This window comes from Otolemur garnettii, unplaced genomic scaffold (genome assembly GCF_000181295.1).
Source record: "Otolemur garnettii isolate 467f Iridium unplaced genomic scaffold, OtoGar3 scaffold00218, whole genome shotgun sequence".
Lineage (NCBI taxonomy): Eukaryota > Metazoa > Chordata > Mammalia > Primates > Galagidae > Otolemur > Otolemur garnettii.
Window position 1 is genome coordinate 826,865 of NW_003852613.1, and position 15,853 is coordinate 842,717.

General features: G+C 49.4%; 1 protein-coding gene across 3 annotated transcripts in view; it reads right to left on the reverse strand.

Moving 5' to 3' along the window:
* The window catches only part of MED15 (mediator complex subunit 15), a 77,877-nt gene that overhangs the window by 52,294 nt on the left and 9,730 nt on the right, over window positions 1-15,853 (reverse strand). For all 3 annotated transcript variants that reach the window (XM_023508016.1, XM_012812699.2, XM_023508017.1), the window contains exon 2: window positions 298-385. In XM_023508016.1, coding sequence (XP_023363784.1) covers window positions 298-385 — 88 coding nt within the window. The remainder of the gene's footprint in view (window positions 1-297; window positions 386-15,853) is intronic.

The window sequence follows — 15,853 nt, forward strand, 5'->3', positions numbered from 1 at the left end:
CGCCTGTGGCTCAAAGGAGTAGGGTGCTGGTACCATATGCTGGAGGTGGTGGGTTCAAACCCAGCCCTAGCCGGAAAAAAAAAAAAAAAAAAAAAAAAAAAAACAACAACAAAAAGAAAAGACCTACAGTGCCGCAAACAGAGCCAAGATCAACCAGTTGTGCCTGAGATCAACCAGTGAGCAGCTGCCCCACCCTCATTCCCTAGGGGACTCCCACCGAGGGGCTTAGATCACACTCTCCCACAGGCTTCCCTGCCAGGGGAGGGCTGGGGTTAGCTCCTCCCACCAGGACCTTACCCGGGTCTTGGCCTTCAGGAACACATGGCTCTCCATATCCTTGCTAGATTTATTGTGGGCCACACCAGCTTTCCTCATGGCATCCTCACTGAAACACAAAAGGGAAAGAGACATTTACACACTTCAGCTGGTGCACTGCTGCAGGCCTGCGCAGCAGCCACTGGTGCCAAGGTGCTGCTCTGGTACCCCAGCTGGGCTGAGGTCCAGGACCCACATAAAGGAAGCAACACTTCACAGGCAGCTGAGCAAGGGCTGAGTGGGCAGGGCCATGAGAAGAAAGGAGCACGGAAGGAGGGCACCATGAGACAGAGGAAGCCCTCAGCACAGGGCAGAGGGCCAGCAACTAGGGATCACTCACAACTAGCTCAGGATCAAGTTAAGTGTGTGGGTTAGACCACTGGGTGGCCAGCTGGTCTCCATTTCCTGCCAGCAGAGTGGGACCCTGGTTCCAGACTCCCACTCCATGAAATGAAGGGGCCATATGAAGTTGTCTCTCAGTCCCTCTCAAGGCAAGGGCCCAATGTGGGACCAAAGAGATAAGCCCCAACTTCAACAACCTCTAGCCAGGCACAGGAGACAGACCACCTACATGTGAAGAGTATCTTAAAGACAAATTTACCAATACACATGTAATAAGAGGTAGAATCCTATCAAGAGCTTTCTGTTGCGTGGCTCTCCATGGGATGGATTGGTGCACATCAGCTGAGCTGGAACTGCCCTTGAATGGCAGCACACACTGCTCCCCCTACACACAGGAAGGTAAGAGGTATGCATGTGGGCCCTGCAGCCTGCTTTCTGCCCTGTAGGAGGGGTCTCCTTTCTGGCTGTCTTCCCAGCTCTGGACTTGCAGATAAACAAACCGACAAGCATGAAATCTGTGGTATCACCTCTGAGTGCATTAAACCTGTGCTAGGTAGCATGCTGAGCACTCCATACACAAGCCGGCCAGTGCTCAAAGAATCTGTGCATGGGGGCGCCACCTGCGGCTCAGTGGGTAGGGCTACAAAGTGAAACTCTGTCTCAAAAAAAAAAAAAAAAAAAATCTGTGCATGGGCCTGAGGGATCACAGAAAGGAGGCTCACTGCTAAGAGATGCACAAACCCGTTTTAATGTAAAAGTAAAACCAAATTGGCATTGACTCATCACACTGCTAGGTGCTTCACTCAACAAGCACCCTTGGAGATCTTATCTCCCTGTCTGCTTCCTGAAGTCTGAGCTGAACTGAGGAGGAAGCAAAAGGTCCCTGCTTGCCAGGTACCCAGGAATGGAGAAGACACACAAGGATAAAGGCCACCAGGGCCACAGGATATGAGGGAGTCAACAGTGTAGGAAGGTGACATGAGCAGCAGCCCATGTACAGGGCAGGGTCAGGCTCTCCACACTGGGAAACACATCACCTGGTAAGCCCTAAGAGTAGGGTGACCAGATTTTAACATTGGTAAGGCGGGACAACATGGCTGCGGGGGTGGGGTGGGGCCTGACAACAATGCAAACTTTGATAAGCAGTTCTCGATAATCACTTCTCAGCAATTATTTGTTATTATTACAGTTTAACATTATAAAATTAACAAAAATAATATAAAACTCATATTCTGGCGAAACAGCCACATGGCAGCCGAAAACCATATATTCCCTTCTTGTTCTCCTGCCCGTTCGTGCATTCTTTCCAAAAATCGGGACTTTTTAAAATGCCACGGGACGTGGGACAAATTGTTCAAAAGTGAGACGTCTGGTCACCCTACCTAAGAGGTCACTTGGCATTTCTGACTGGAGTGGCTGAGCAGATTGGCTTTCTGAAGGTTGCCTCTCCAGCTCCCTTCCCCCTCAAGACCGTACCCATTCCTCTTCCCATTTCTGACAACAGCACGAAAGGGGTCCCATGGGGCAAACTCTGCCACACAGAGCACTCCCAGGCCCTGGGACAGCTTGGAGCCTGGCTAGGTGGTGAAGCTGGGGGTGCAGCTGAGTCCCGGAGGAAGAGAGACTCTGAGGGTGGGAAGCAGTTAAACAGGCGGGCTCTGCCAGTGAGCAGAGTTCATTGAAGGCTAAGCCAGGCTACCACCAGCCACTTTCATGAGGGTCAGCAGACTGCAGGCCCCAGCAGATACTATGAGTCTTGACTGTGATAAAGATGCCTGGCATAGTCAGAAACAAGGCCTAAGAGCACAGCTTAATGCAACAGCTTTGAGGTGCTGGGGTGGCCAGGTCGAAGATACTTGGTAAGCCGAGAGCAAAGTGGCACCAGATACCAAGGGATGTGCTGGCAGATGAGCCCTGCACCATCCTGACTAGGGAAACATCACAGATGACATGGACGCTGTGGGCACCAACTATCAGCGACTCAGAGCCTGAGGAGCACCAACAAGCACAGCTCCACAGCCTGGGACACATGGCAAGAAACTGAGCTGGGGTGAACATCCCGTTCTGCCAGCTGGAGCTTCCTAGTGGATGCAGAGCCAGAGCCGGAGCTGGAGCCGAGGAAGAATATGCTTCTCCAGCCAGGCCACTCCAATGTCCCCTCCACAGTGCCTATTCAGAGAGGCCCTTCAGGTCTGGTGGTGAAAGAATAAACAGAGATGCCCTAAGCATGTTTTCAGTTCTTTTTTTTTTTTTTTTGGAGACGGAGCCTCAAGCTGTCCCCCTGGGTAGAGTGCTGTGGCATCACAGCTCATAGCAACCTCCAACTCCTGGGCTCAAGCAAGCCTCCTGCCTCTTGCCTCTGCCTCCCAAGTAGCTGGGACCACAGGCACCCGCCACAACACCTGGCTATTTTTTGTTGCAGTTGTCATTGTTCTTTAGCTGGCCTGGGCTGGGTCTGAACCCGCCAGCCTTGGTATATGTGGCTGGCACTGTAACCACTGTGCTATAGGCATTGAGCCCATATATATATTTTTTGAGACAGTCTCATTCTGTTGCCCTGGTTTGAGTGCTGTGGCATCATAGCTGGCAGTAACCTCCAACTCTGGGGCTAAGAGATACCTCTTGCCTTAGCCTCACAAGTAGCTGGGACTACAGGTACCCACCACAACGCCAGGCTAGTTTTAAAGAAGGAGTCTTGCTCTTGCTCAGGCTGTCTTGAACTCTTGAGCTCTTGGGATCCTCCTGCTTTGGCCTCCCAGAGTGCTAAGACTGTAGGCGTAAGCCACCACATTGTCCTCTACCATACTTTTGAAAAAAACGTTTGCTTCTGTTTCTACCTTTATGATTATGCTCCACAAAGTAGAATATGAGGGAAAAAGATGCATGATGGCTCTGCTGTTGTTAATAGCCTACATCCCCCTGCCCTTTCCTCCCCAACCAGCTCAGTAATCTCCACCACTGACTCCACGTGGGCACTGCATTTCACATTCTCATTCAGGACAGGCCCCTTTCTTCCTCTCTGTGGTACTAACGCCTGGCTGAAGGAGGTTGTGGCCAGGACCCAGTTCACATTTGCAACAGTACAGCTGTTCCTCAAAGCCCCATTCTGCTCCCTGAGCTGGGTTTTGCTGCCATCTCCAGGATGCTTTTCTGAGCAGTGGGACCTGGGTGCCATGCCTCAGTCTGTCTCCTGAAAACAAAACCCCTGAGCTACCATCACAAAATGAAGGTAAACTATCATACAAGGAACCCGGAGCAGGGAGCAGAAGAGTACAGCTTTAGAGAAATAACAAAGACCAGTCAAGATGGCCTCTGCCCCCATACAAGAAAGCCTCAGAAGCTGAGGGCCTGCTCACAAAGTCCTGCCACAGCCCTGCCTAGCACAAGCAACGTGCTCACAAGGGGTGGCACTGAAGAGGCAGGCACCAAAGAACCCAGGCTGCCTATAGCGTTCACTCCAGCTAAAAAGGAGGCTGGAGGCCACTCCGAGGGTGTGGCCAGCTCTCTGAGAAGATGGACTGATACCTGTTCAGAGCCCATGACCCTTTGCTGTGACCTGAGCTCCACAAGCCTTCCCCACAAGCTAGCTGGCTGCCATGGCTATGTCTGTCTGCCCAGTCACAGGGGCCAACTGGTACTATTCGAGATCAAAGCTCACTAATCTCCAGCACTGACTCCACGTGCGCACTGATCCATGACTATAGTACCTGGGAGCTCACCCACCGGAGGCACTGTCCAGATCTGCCCTCAGTACATGGTGCGCCTTAAAGGCATTGCCTGGCCCTTGTCTGACCAGCCAGCAGTGGACACACTAAGAAACCCTCTTGATATCATTACTCCCTGCACCAGGTGTCTATGTTGGAAACCTCAGAAGCCCCCCTCCGTTCCCATTGCTACCCCCAATTCCCTACGGTTCAAATTCTTTCCCCAGTGTCCACTGCAACTGTGGCAATGCTCTTCCAGTGGGCCTTGTCTCCATTCCCTCTCCCACCCCCTTACCTCCCCAAGTCACACAACTGCCAGTGACTGTGGGAAGTAGCCTGGGCTTATCCCTGACAGAATATAAGGCCCCATGCCTCATTCCTCACTGTTGAGGCAGGAGCCCACCCAGGACCTTAGGGTACAGTGGCCTGCTGCCTCACATGCTGCCTGACCATCTCCCCAGGCCTGCTGGGGCTACCACCGGGTACCCCTGCTGTCTACAACACAGGAAACCTGTAGCCGCCTCCACCACGCGTGCAGCGCCCCCTGGAGGAATGGCTGCTCTTGCCTGCTGGCCCCACTGGGCTGTAGACACCCTATGAGCAGAACCTGCAGCAATGCTTTGTATACGCATGCAACAGGTAGTTGCCAATGGCAGATAGAAGGACTGCTCTGCTGAACACAAGCAGGAGTGCTGCACACATACTGAAGGGACATGACTCGCAGAACTGAGAACTGGTGTGGCAGGCACAGGGAGCCCAAGCCTCCAGCAGGCATGCCCAGGCAGTGGAGGCCAGACAGACTGGGGTGGGTGGGGCTACCAGGCCCCAGGCCTAGCAGGAAGCAGATAAAGGAGGAAGGGCCTGGGTTCAAATTTCAACCTGGTGGCCTGCCAGCTGTGGGTCTCAGGAAAGGCACGCTGTCCACCACGCATGGCCTCTTCATAAAAGAGTGCTCTAAGGGACTGTGGCCAGAAGGAAGATGCCCAGAGGGGGCCACACCATAAGGACAAGCCTGGCATTGGCTGGCCTGCACAGCTCCCATCTAGCATGGGCTGCCGTTCCTCACTTCCTCCCTGTCCCCAAACTGAGAAGCTCCAACTGTGCCAATAATGCAGACAAGGCCCAGAGGCGGCTGGTCCAGCTCTTAGGCAGCTGCCCCCAGTCTGCCCTCAAACCACCTGACAATGCTGTGCCCTTCCTGTAGAGGAAGGGCAGGACAGTGCCAACCTCACGGACAACTCCAAGAACTACCGCAGTTAATATCACAAGACACTGGACACACAAGAAGTACGAAGCATACGTTAAAGAAGTCAGACAACAACCTACCTAACTATGGCATAAGCATCCCAAAATACTCCCACTGCACACTGCCACAGTGTCGCCCCCTTCCCAGGCAATGATGGAACAGTGTGTGCACACAGCTCCCTCAGGCAAAGGCACTTTCCTGCTGGCTGGCGCTGAGTCACCTGGAGTGTACCCTGAGGCTAGTGCCACAGCTCTGGCAGGAAAGGTGTTCCTGTGGGCCTGTTAAGGAGATGTACTAATGGCCCTTCCTCCCCACTCCCTATTCCAAAGGCCTTGATGCCCAGGACCCTCTCTCCTCTCAATGAGGCCTCTTTCAACCCCAACCTTTTCACCACTGCCCCCAGCACTGCCAGGCCGCCTTACTGGTCGACCTTCTCTCCCACTGCTGAATGAGAGCAAGGTTATGCATAGCCTGTTGGCATCTAAAGTCACTTACCCTCCTGACCTCAGAGGGACAGGATGATTCCTCCCATCCATTTATGTGACAGAAATTTATGTCCTGCCCAAAAGGAAACTTCTGTGCGTTTCTTCTAGTTTTGAGAATCACAGCACCCATCAATCAAGTGAGCTATCATGGGACAGGAAGAATTTCTGCCAGCTCCACTTCACCCTACCTAAGAAGCCTCCTTAGTCCACAGCTTGTCTGCAGGACCCTTCACCTATGTGTGTAAACACCAAATCGCCAAGTTCCAGAAGATAACAGAAGAATAGTGGTACAATACCAGGTTGACAAAGGTTTCCTGAGCATGTCACTAGAAGTAGACACTATAAAGGGAAAAGGATTTTGCCACACGAAAAAAGATTTCTTTTTGTTTGTTTTAGAGATAGGGTCTTGTTCTGTCACCCAGACTAGAGTGCAGTGGGGCAATTACAGCTTACTTTAGCCTCGAATTACTGGGCTCAGTCTTTCTGCCACAACTTCCCAAGTAGATAGCACTGCAGGTGCACCACCATGCCTGGTTAATTTTTTAATTTTCTGCAGACAGGGTCTCACTATGTTGCCCAGGCTGGTCTCAAACTCCTGGTCTCAAGCAATCCTTTGTCTTTGGCCTCCCAAAGTGCTGAGAGTAGAGGTGTGAGCTACCAACCCCAGGATAAAAAATGTCTACTCCACTTTTTATCAACCACCTACCAGAGAGATTAGGGAAAACATTAATATATGCTGTCCCTTCTATTGGCAGCTTAAGCCTAGCCCTGGCATTTGAGGGCAAGACTTTAGCAGCCCAGCTTCCTTATCTAGGTGCTCAGAACAGTGTCCCCCACCACCCTCGCAGGCCTGTGCAATGGTCCTGGATATTCTGGGTAGTGTTGCTGGCCTTTGTGGTTCTATATGTTAGAAAAACAGAGTTCAGTGCAAGATGACAGAGAACTGTTCCATCCTTCCTAAATGACAGCCTCACTCCTGCAGAGATGCCAGAACCCCAGCCTGGAGGCAGTGTTCATGCCTATGGGCAATAGTCATCTGCCCTATTTTAGCACCAAGGTATGCCATGGGCCTGCCTCCAGGAGCAGAGCCAGAAACTGAAGACAGAAAAGAAAGGAGGCAAACATCCCCCTGGCCCTGACAGGGGAGCATCACTTTGACTAATTCATTTGGTTTTTCCACCCCCAAATTTTTGTTATGGTTTGTTGCCTTAAAAATATTATACTAAGAGCCAGATTGTTATTATTATTATTTTTGAGACAGAGTCTCCAGCTGTGCCCTGGGTTGAGTGCCGTGGTGTCACAGCTCACAGCAACCTCAACTCTTGAGCTTAAGCAATTCTTTTGCCTCAGCCTCCCAAACAGCTGGGACTACAGGTGCCTACCACAATATCCGGCTATTTTTTTGTTGTTGTTTAGCTGGCCCCGGCTGGGTTCCAAACTACCAGTCTGGGTGTATGTGGCCAGTGCCCTATCTACTGAGCTCTGGGTGCCACCAGAGCCAGATTATTTTAAAAAACTAGAAATTTATTTGGAGAGAAGGCTGACTAAGCGATCAGTCAGAATGAAAGCGATACAGGCTCCATGTGTCATGTTCTGGCCCTGTGAAAAAAAGAAACCCCGTCTGCAGAAGAACAAAGCCACATGTACGTAAAGCTGTTACACTCCAAATAAAGCAGCCCTTCTAATAACTCCATTTTAAAAATAAAACTGAGATATGAACCTCCAGGTTGGAATGAGGGACTAACCCTGCACACCTTATTTTGCTCCATCCTAAAACTCAATTGATGCCACAGAATAGACAGGAAAAATGGAAATGGTGGCCACAGCATAGCATTTTGTAAGCTGAAGAGCTCACCATCCCATGGAAAAGACACAGCAAGAGGACCAAGAAAGCAGTGCCCTAAGTTGGTAACAGTGAGGAGAGCCCCACCCAGTGATCCTCACCAGGCTGAGGCTGCACTGCACCAGGTGCTCTGTGATGAAGGTCAAAACTTGCCCCTGCATTGGCACCAACTTCACACTATGAAGGGGTAGTCCCCTTACCAGGACACTACTGGAGACTTTCGTTCTGAAAATGGAGAGTCAATGGACTGGGGGGTCAACCAATACAGTTGAAAAGACACAGGCAGGACACTGAGAGTGATGAAGGGAGTGGCCATCTGTGCTCTGGTCTAAGTAACTAGACCCATACTCACTACTGAGACCCGCCAGCCGGTCAGCCCTTGGCCTTTGCCTGCCCCGGCAAGCCAGAGGCTGGCAGCCAGGCCCTCACCTTGCAGTTTGGTGTCAGGAAACCATGCTCTGGGAGCAAGGAGTCAAGAGAGCCTGCAGCCAGATGAGCCTCCAGCACAGCTCCTGCTGACAAGCCCCACCTGCTCAGGGAGACCCCTATGCTTCACAGGGCCTCCCTTAAGAGTGAGCAGCCAGCCAAAGGCTCCCAGACATCCTAGCATGGCAGATAATCTTTTCTTGTTACCCCCCAAGAAAAGAATAACTTGTAAGTAACAGAAACTTAGCAGGAAGGAAATGTAGGTTCTATATTTTCCATTGAGATAGAACATTACACTGCATCCATTTTATAGGAACGGAAGCTATAAAAAGGGAAAGTCAGATTACAAAAAAGGGAAAAAAAGAGTTCTTAGAAATTAAAGCGCATTAGCAGTGAAAAGTCAGAGATAAATTGAGGAAATCCCCCTAGAGGAGAGCTAAGACAACAGGAGATCAGAGATAATGAAAATAATTGTAATAGAGCCGAAAAGGGCCAACACTCCTACACTGAGCCTGGGAAATGAGACTCTCCTGAAGTGACTCAAAGGAACCTTCCCTGCAGGGCAGGTTTTCAGTTAGGGGAGGGGCACGCCACAGAGGCTGAGAGCCATGGCCAGAGGAGAGAAATCAGCAAAAAGGCAGTGCAGTGGAACATGCTTCCAATCCTCCAAGAAGCATGGCCCACCAAGAAGTCTAGATGCACCCAAACTGGGATGGTCTCCAGAAAGTTAATGCCCATGATCCCTTCTCAGGAAGCTGGCAGAATGAAGCTGGCAGCTGCAAAGAAAGAGACACAGGCCATGGGAAAGAAAGGACTGGACTCAGGAGGACAACAGTCCAACTCAACAAACAAAAGACAAGCATCATGCCTGCAGACACTGCCCAAACAGCTGCAGAAGGGAGGTCCAGGGAATGAACTAGAACTGACACACAGGCCAATGGCAGGAAGCCTGGGATGACTAACAACTTAAAGGCCACTGGAAGACATGGAAGAATTAACAGGTACACAAAAACCTGGGTCCAGGGCAGCCCCTGTGGCTCAGTGGGTAGGGCGCCAGCCCCATATACCGAGGGTGGCAAGTTTGAACCCAGCCCCAGCCAAACAGCAACAAAAAAATAGCTGGGCATTGTGGCGAGTGCCTGTAGTCCGAGCTACTCAGGAGGCTGAGGCAAGAGAATTGCCTAAGGCCAGGAGGTGGAGGTTGCTGTGAACTATGATGCCATAGCACTCTACTGAGGGCAACAAAGTGAGACTCTGTCTCAAAAACAACAATAATGACAACAAAAAAACCCTGGGTGCAGTTTTCAAAAGGCAAGTTTTTTGTAGGAAAAAAATTCCAGGCAGTAACTATATACCACTATGCTCAACTGTAAATATCATTTATGTAGGCAGAAAATGTAAGCATTCTTAAGTGACTGACCCAGAAAGTAAAATCCTGGGATAATGAGGGAAGAGCAGAGAGGATGGAAGCAGAAGGAAGCCACAGAGCAAGTCAACAAATAATTCATAAAACTCACAAAAGTCAAGAGAGCAGCATGTGCATATTACTCAGAATCAGGGACATATGCCAGAAGAAAAAGCGAAGAGTCAAAGCCAGGAGCTACCACTGGGGAGGCAAAGGGAACCACTGTAGCTTCTCCTAAGTTTTTTCACCATTTATGTAGATAAAATTTAAAGTTATTAAGAATTAAATGACAAAAAGAGTGTGTTACAGAGAAATAGTGAACAATAGTTATTATTAAGAAAGGTCTTATTAGACTTTCTAAACTTTCCTGTCTCTGCTGACACTGGGACAGGAAGTTTCTAACGCATCTACAGTTTTGATGCCCAGGAGTGTCCTGAAAAGTCTACCACACATTCTTCAGCCAGTGACTCCAGAGTCACATAATATAGAGGTGGTAGGGAGCTCAAGGTCAGTGAAGCCTCAACCCTGCCCACCTGAGGTACCTTCTGGCTGTAGCTCAAGTGCCCCACCACACCCCCCAGCTAGACGGGCCCCTTCCCTGCCCTCCACCAGCACAGGAGTGGTTCTCATCCAGTTCTAAGCATCCTGGTCACCAGACAGCCACAGAGCCCCACCCTGCTGTGTGTGCCCTTGGTCTCTCTCCTCTTCATGCTGCAGCCAGTTTACTGCCCCAGTGCCCAGGTGGCTTCAAACTCTGAGCCAGGAAACAAAGAACCAGGTTGTTTAGTCACCAGCAGTAACGAAAGCAAACACCTGGCCTCTGGACCCCAAAGGTAGTTGGAAGCACTATAGTTTGCCAAACTATATCCCAAACAGACTGCAATTTTTTTCCTTTCTTGGAAACTTCTGCATTCTGGTTCTCTGACTTTTTAAAAAAACAAATTTTTTTAAGAAGATAGAAATATATATTTCAGAATTTAACTATCCACCTACACATAGGAATGGGTACTTTTATTTTGCAGAAAGAAATTTGCTAATCCTATCAATACAAGAGACTTGAAAGAAACCCTTTCTCTACACCTTTTATTGGCTGCTTGGTGAAGCTCTCCACTTCCACTCTTAAGATCTCTCAATTTGGGCAGCGCCTGTGGCTCAGTGAATAGGGTGATGGCTCCATATACTGAGGGTGACGGGTTCAAACCTGGCCATGGCCAAACTGCAACAACAATAACAAAAAAAAATCAAAGCAAAAAAACTCTTAATTCCCAGGGAACAGGATCAATGAAAGAACAAATGTGAAGAAAAGCCTGCTGCCCTTCAAATGGCGTGCTATTATCTGAACTAGTTCAGAAGACCACACAAGCCTCCTTCCTTTACTCCAATCTATTGATTTGACCTCAAAAGAATTGGGAAAGCTATAAAAGGCCTCATGATCCTTCTCTCAACGCTGGCCTAGAGATCCCCCAGCTCCAGGCCCAGTGTCCCACTCACTGCAGGCAAGCATATGGCAAGAACCCAATCTGTCAACCCAGGAAATTATGAAAATGCTTCTCTCACATGGCTCTGTGGTATCTGGTGTGCGTGTGGGGGAGACCTATCTTTTAGAGATCTGCACTTGGGTACTCAGAGTTGAAATCATCTGGTGTCTGGGATGTGATTTAAAATAGTACTGGAGTGAGTGGGGAGGGGTGGGTGAAGCAACGCTGGCCATATGTTGCTAACTCTCAAAGTACTGGGGAGTCCATTTTTTATTATCTCTATTTCCGAGAGTGCTTGAAAAAGTCCATAATGGAACTTAAAAGAACAAAAGTCCAATGCCTATTTCAAGCCCATGGGATGGCTCCATGGTCCACTCCTTGTGTGAACCTGGGTTATGAGAGGGCAGGTCTCAGCCAGCATCTACTCTGGAAAGAACACAACCTCAGCCATGACGCTTACAACTCAAAACTGAACTTATAGATATAGCCTAGTTTCACTTTAAAAACACAAGTGCATATATAGTTACATATTTAAAATGTATACATACTGGGGCGGTGCCTATGGCTCAGTGGGTAGGGCTCCTGCCCCATATACTGAAGGTGGTGGGTGAGAACCTGGCCCTGGCCAAACTGCAACAACAAAAAAATAGCTGGGCATTGTGGCAGGCACCTGTAGTCCCAGAGGCAAGAGAATTGCCTAAGCCCAGGAGTTGGAGGTTGCTGTGAGCTGTGACACCACAGCACTCTACTGAGGGTGACAAAGTGAAACTCTGTCTCTAAAAAATATATATATATACGTATTACAAGCACACAAAGGACTAGTGGAAACATATCAATATGTTAGTGACAACCAGCTTGGGGGGGATTATGGAAAACTCCTTCCTGTTTTGCAAACCTCTATAATGTTATCTGGAAGAGAGTGAAACACTAACACACAAATCCTGATGGCATTAATCAAACACGAGGGAGAGACAGGGCTCAGGCTGCAGGGACCAGTGAGCAACTTCTGGTAGCTGATGGTCTGGCTTCATTGCACCAGATCCTCTCTCCACAACTGCTCTGCCTGCCATAGCCCTCCTCTGGGGCTCTACCTGGGCAGACTGGCCTCACCCCACCTCCAAGATGGCCCACACCCAGGTTCCTGCAGCGGACAGCTCTTCCCAGGTTTGCCTCTTTCATCTTCCATTCACATCACCTTGCACATACACCCAATCACAATCAGTAAGCCAGGGCTCCTCTCCTGCGGGGCTGCTTACCTGTGTCTCCCCCCTCCTCTCCTCCTGCAAGCTTGGCATGCATGCACACATTCGCAAATGGAATCACCAAATCTCCCGCTTCTAGACTCTCCCCCTTCTAAATCATCCTTTCCATTCCTATCGTCCCCAGTGGATCTCAGATTTGGGTATGTATTTAAAATCACTAAGGGTGCTTGTTATAAAAGCAGCTCCTTTACAATACTAGGTGTTGGAATGTTCCCACACTGTCGGTGGGAGGTAAACTGGTGCCACTTGGGAAAAGTGTTCAGCAGAGCATGCTAAAGGCAGCTCCTGACCCAGCCCTCCACTCCCTTTCTAGGTGCGCAGCCCAGAGAGTTAATATCCACCAGAAGACGTGACCAAAACCATCCTTGGTGCAGCCTTCATACAGAGAACAACTGGAACCCACTCTGAAGTCCAATAAGCGTAGAACAGAAAAGTAACCTGGGGCAGAGTTATGCCTGGAGTAATGACGCCATGCACGGGAGCTGCTGCCTGTAAAGGTGATGCACAGGATCACCAAGAGCGTGAATCTGCTGACAGGAATTTCAATAGCAGGTCAAATTTCTCCTTGGGCATGGAAATCAGAAGAGTAGAGCAAGGTTTGCCCTGACTGAAGCACAGGAAGGAGCCTGCTGGGTGTGTGGCCTGCTCGATGTGCAGGTCTGGGCAGTGTGAACTGTCATCTGGCAGCAGAATGAACACTGGCAGCATTGTGTCATTCACTGTGGTAAGGATGTTATACCTCAATATAAATACACATGAAATAAACAAGACCTCTGAGCCCTGGGGCCAGGTCCCTGCCCCATCCTTTGGTTGCCTGAATCCCCACTGCATAGCCTTGGCAGGAAATTCTCTCCTGCATAAATCAAAGCAGATGACTGACAGCATCTGAAGGGCCAGAGGTGATCCATAAGGGCTTCTGAGGGCAGAGCCTGAGTTCCTTCTACTTCACAACATGGGCTCCACCTAACACACAGCAACCAGATTACTTTCTCAAAAGTCACATCTGCTGAGGACTGAAAGGAGGCTGGAAAGAGGGAAGAGTAGAAGGGGCAGTAGAGTGGCAGTAGGGCCATGGAATGAGCCAGTTCTTAAATAACAAGCACTGCCTTCCCTACCCCTGACACAGGAAGGAACACAGGGTACTTCAGCTGGGGAGAACAGGAGCCCTTGTCCTTGGTCCAGACTCCCTCATCCCCTTTGCTGGCTCTCTCCCTGACAGGAAACAAGTGACTCAGCTCAAAGGCCACAATCCTCACCCCCACCCCTGCCAGATTCCCAGGCAGAGAGCTCAAAGAAGCCTATGGGCCAAAGGCTAAAAGGGAACAGGGCCCCAGGGAACAAGCCAGCATAGCTGCCACCCATCAGGGGTGGAAAGTGGCACAGTGAGAGCAAGCCGGTGAGTCCCAGGGCAAGGGATGCCTGAGGGCTTTCACTGTCTTTGCAATTCTCTGTATATGTGAAATAGTCTCAAAATAAAAAGCTCAAAAGAAGGAGACTGGGGGCTTGGAGAGAAGATTAAGTACCTTCTCCAAGGACTCAATGCCCTAAGAAACAGTTGTTCTACCTGAAAACACTGGCTCATCAGTCATGGGGCCTTTATTAACAGTACCACACTTAGGTTAGAAAGAGATTCATTATTTCAGTTGAGGTAAGCACCTCCCTTACGAGGTGGGGGTTTAGAGGTTATTATACATCGGCTTCTGCTGCATGCCCTTAAAGGCTCTCTAGCCTGTCCCCTAAAGACAAAGGGGACTTTGTTTTTAAATAAATGTACCCCCCTAAAAGCTCAAAATGAGAAGCAGTTCAGGGTTTAAGAAGCACAGAGGGCCAAACCCTGCCTGGAGCTGCTTCCCACATCCCTACATGTGATTATTATGCATCTCATCTGAGCCAAGATAGCGAGCTGGGAGCCGTAAGAGACACAGAGCTATACAACCAGCTTCTACATGCGAGGAATTTCTAATAATGTTGGCAAGGCAAAAAAAAAAAAAATGTAAAAATAGCAAATATAGTTAATCTGTTCAGTTCATGTCAGGATGCACCAGTGAGGGTTCCATAAACTTAAAAGTAGAAACCACCATGGACTGAGCCATCAGGGGGGATAAGGCCACAGTCAAAGCTTCCCTAGGGAAGAGGGAAAACAGAGCCAGCCACACCAGCATCCAAAGAGGATACAGTCTGTTGCAGGGGTCCCATGCCAGATGAGTATCAGTAGGACAGTCTTAGACTGAAAGGGAAAGGGCCTCAAGCTCCTCGGCAATGGTGGAAAGAATGGAATCATCAGAGGAAGGTTAGTCTGGCACTGAGGCCCCAGGTAGGAGAGGGTACCCCTCCTGAACACAGAACATGCAGTGACTTTCTACCTCAGGTGGCTAGCTGTGACACCTCGATTGTAGACAGGGTCCACCTCACCTAAAGATTTCTGATTACAAAAGTATGTATTCATTTTTGAAAAAAAATACACAGGCATGTATGTACTGAAAATTATGAAGAAAATTAAAATTACTCATAACTAGCTAAAGATACCTGTTTAACAAAACTTGGCCTACACTACATATGCTGCTTGGTAACCAGTTCTTGTCAACACTGATGCAGCACAGAGGCCTCACACATCACTGTCAACAGCAGCAAGGACCACCACCTGCAGCTGCAACTCTAACCAAGCTCCCACTGCTGGCTTGTATCCTGAGATGGTGTGGCAATGGGGACCATCACTCACTACATTAGGCTTTGAACACTCTCCCAGTTATGCCCTCGGAGGAAATTTCCAGGGAAATGGACACTTTAAGGTTACTGAGATAAACAGAACTGCCAAATGGACTTATTTTTGTGCCCTAAGAAGACTGTCTGGTTTGCCTGTGTCTTTGCACAGTATTACTACTATCTCTAGCCCGAGGTGAATAAGACCTGCTGGATGGAGCTGATAGCGCTCCTAGTGAGGCAGGAATCCACTTTAATTCCAAAACTCTAATTCAAAAAATACTCATCGTGTTCTTGCCCTGCAGAGCTCAGACTGGGGGAGATGGCCTTCAAACAACCCAAATGCAGACTGGTACCTCTTGGGAGTATGGGAAGAGCAGGGGGTAGGGCAGTAGGAGGCCCAGTCTCCAGGGAGGAGGGCTGCGCATTCAGACTTGCAGGATGGATCCTTCAGGCAGGAGAACAAACTAGAGCAGAGCAGCCAGTGAAAGACCTGGCTCGTCTTAGGATCCACATGCAGCCTGTGTGACAGAGCACAGGTAGGGGGCACTGACAGGCAGGTGCAAACCCTGGAGGAAGAATCAAGACTCAGAGTCCAACCCACAGGAAGTGGTCACTAAAACATTTTTTTTTTTTTTTTTTTTTTT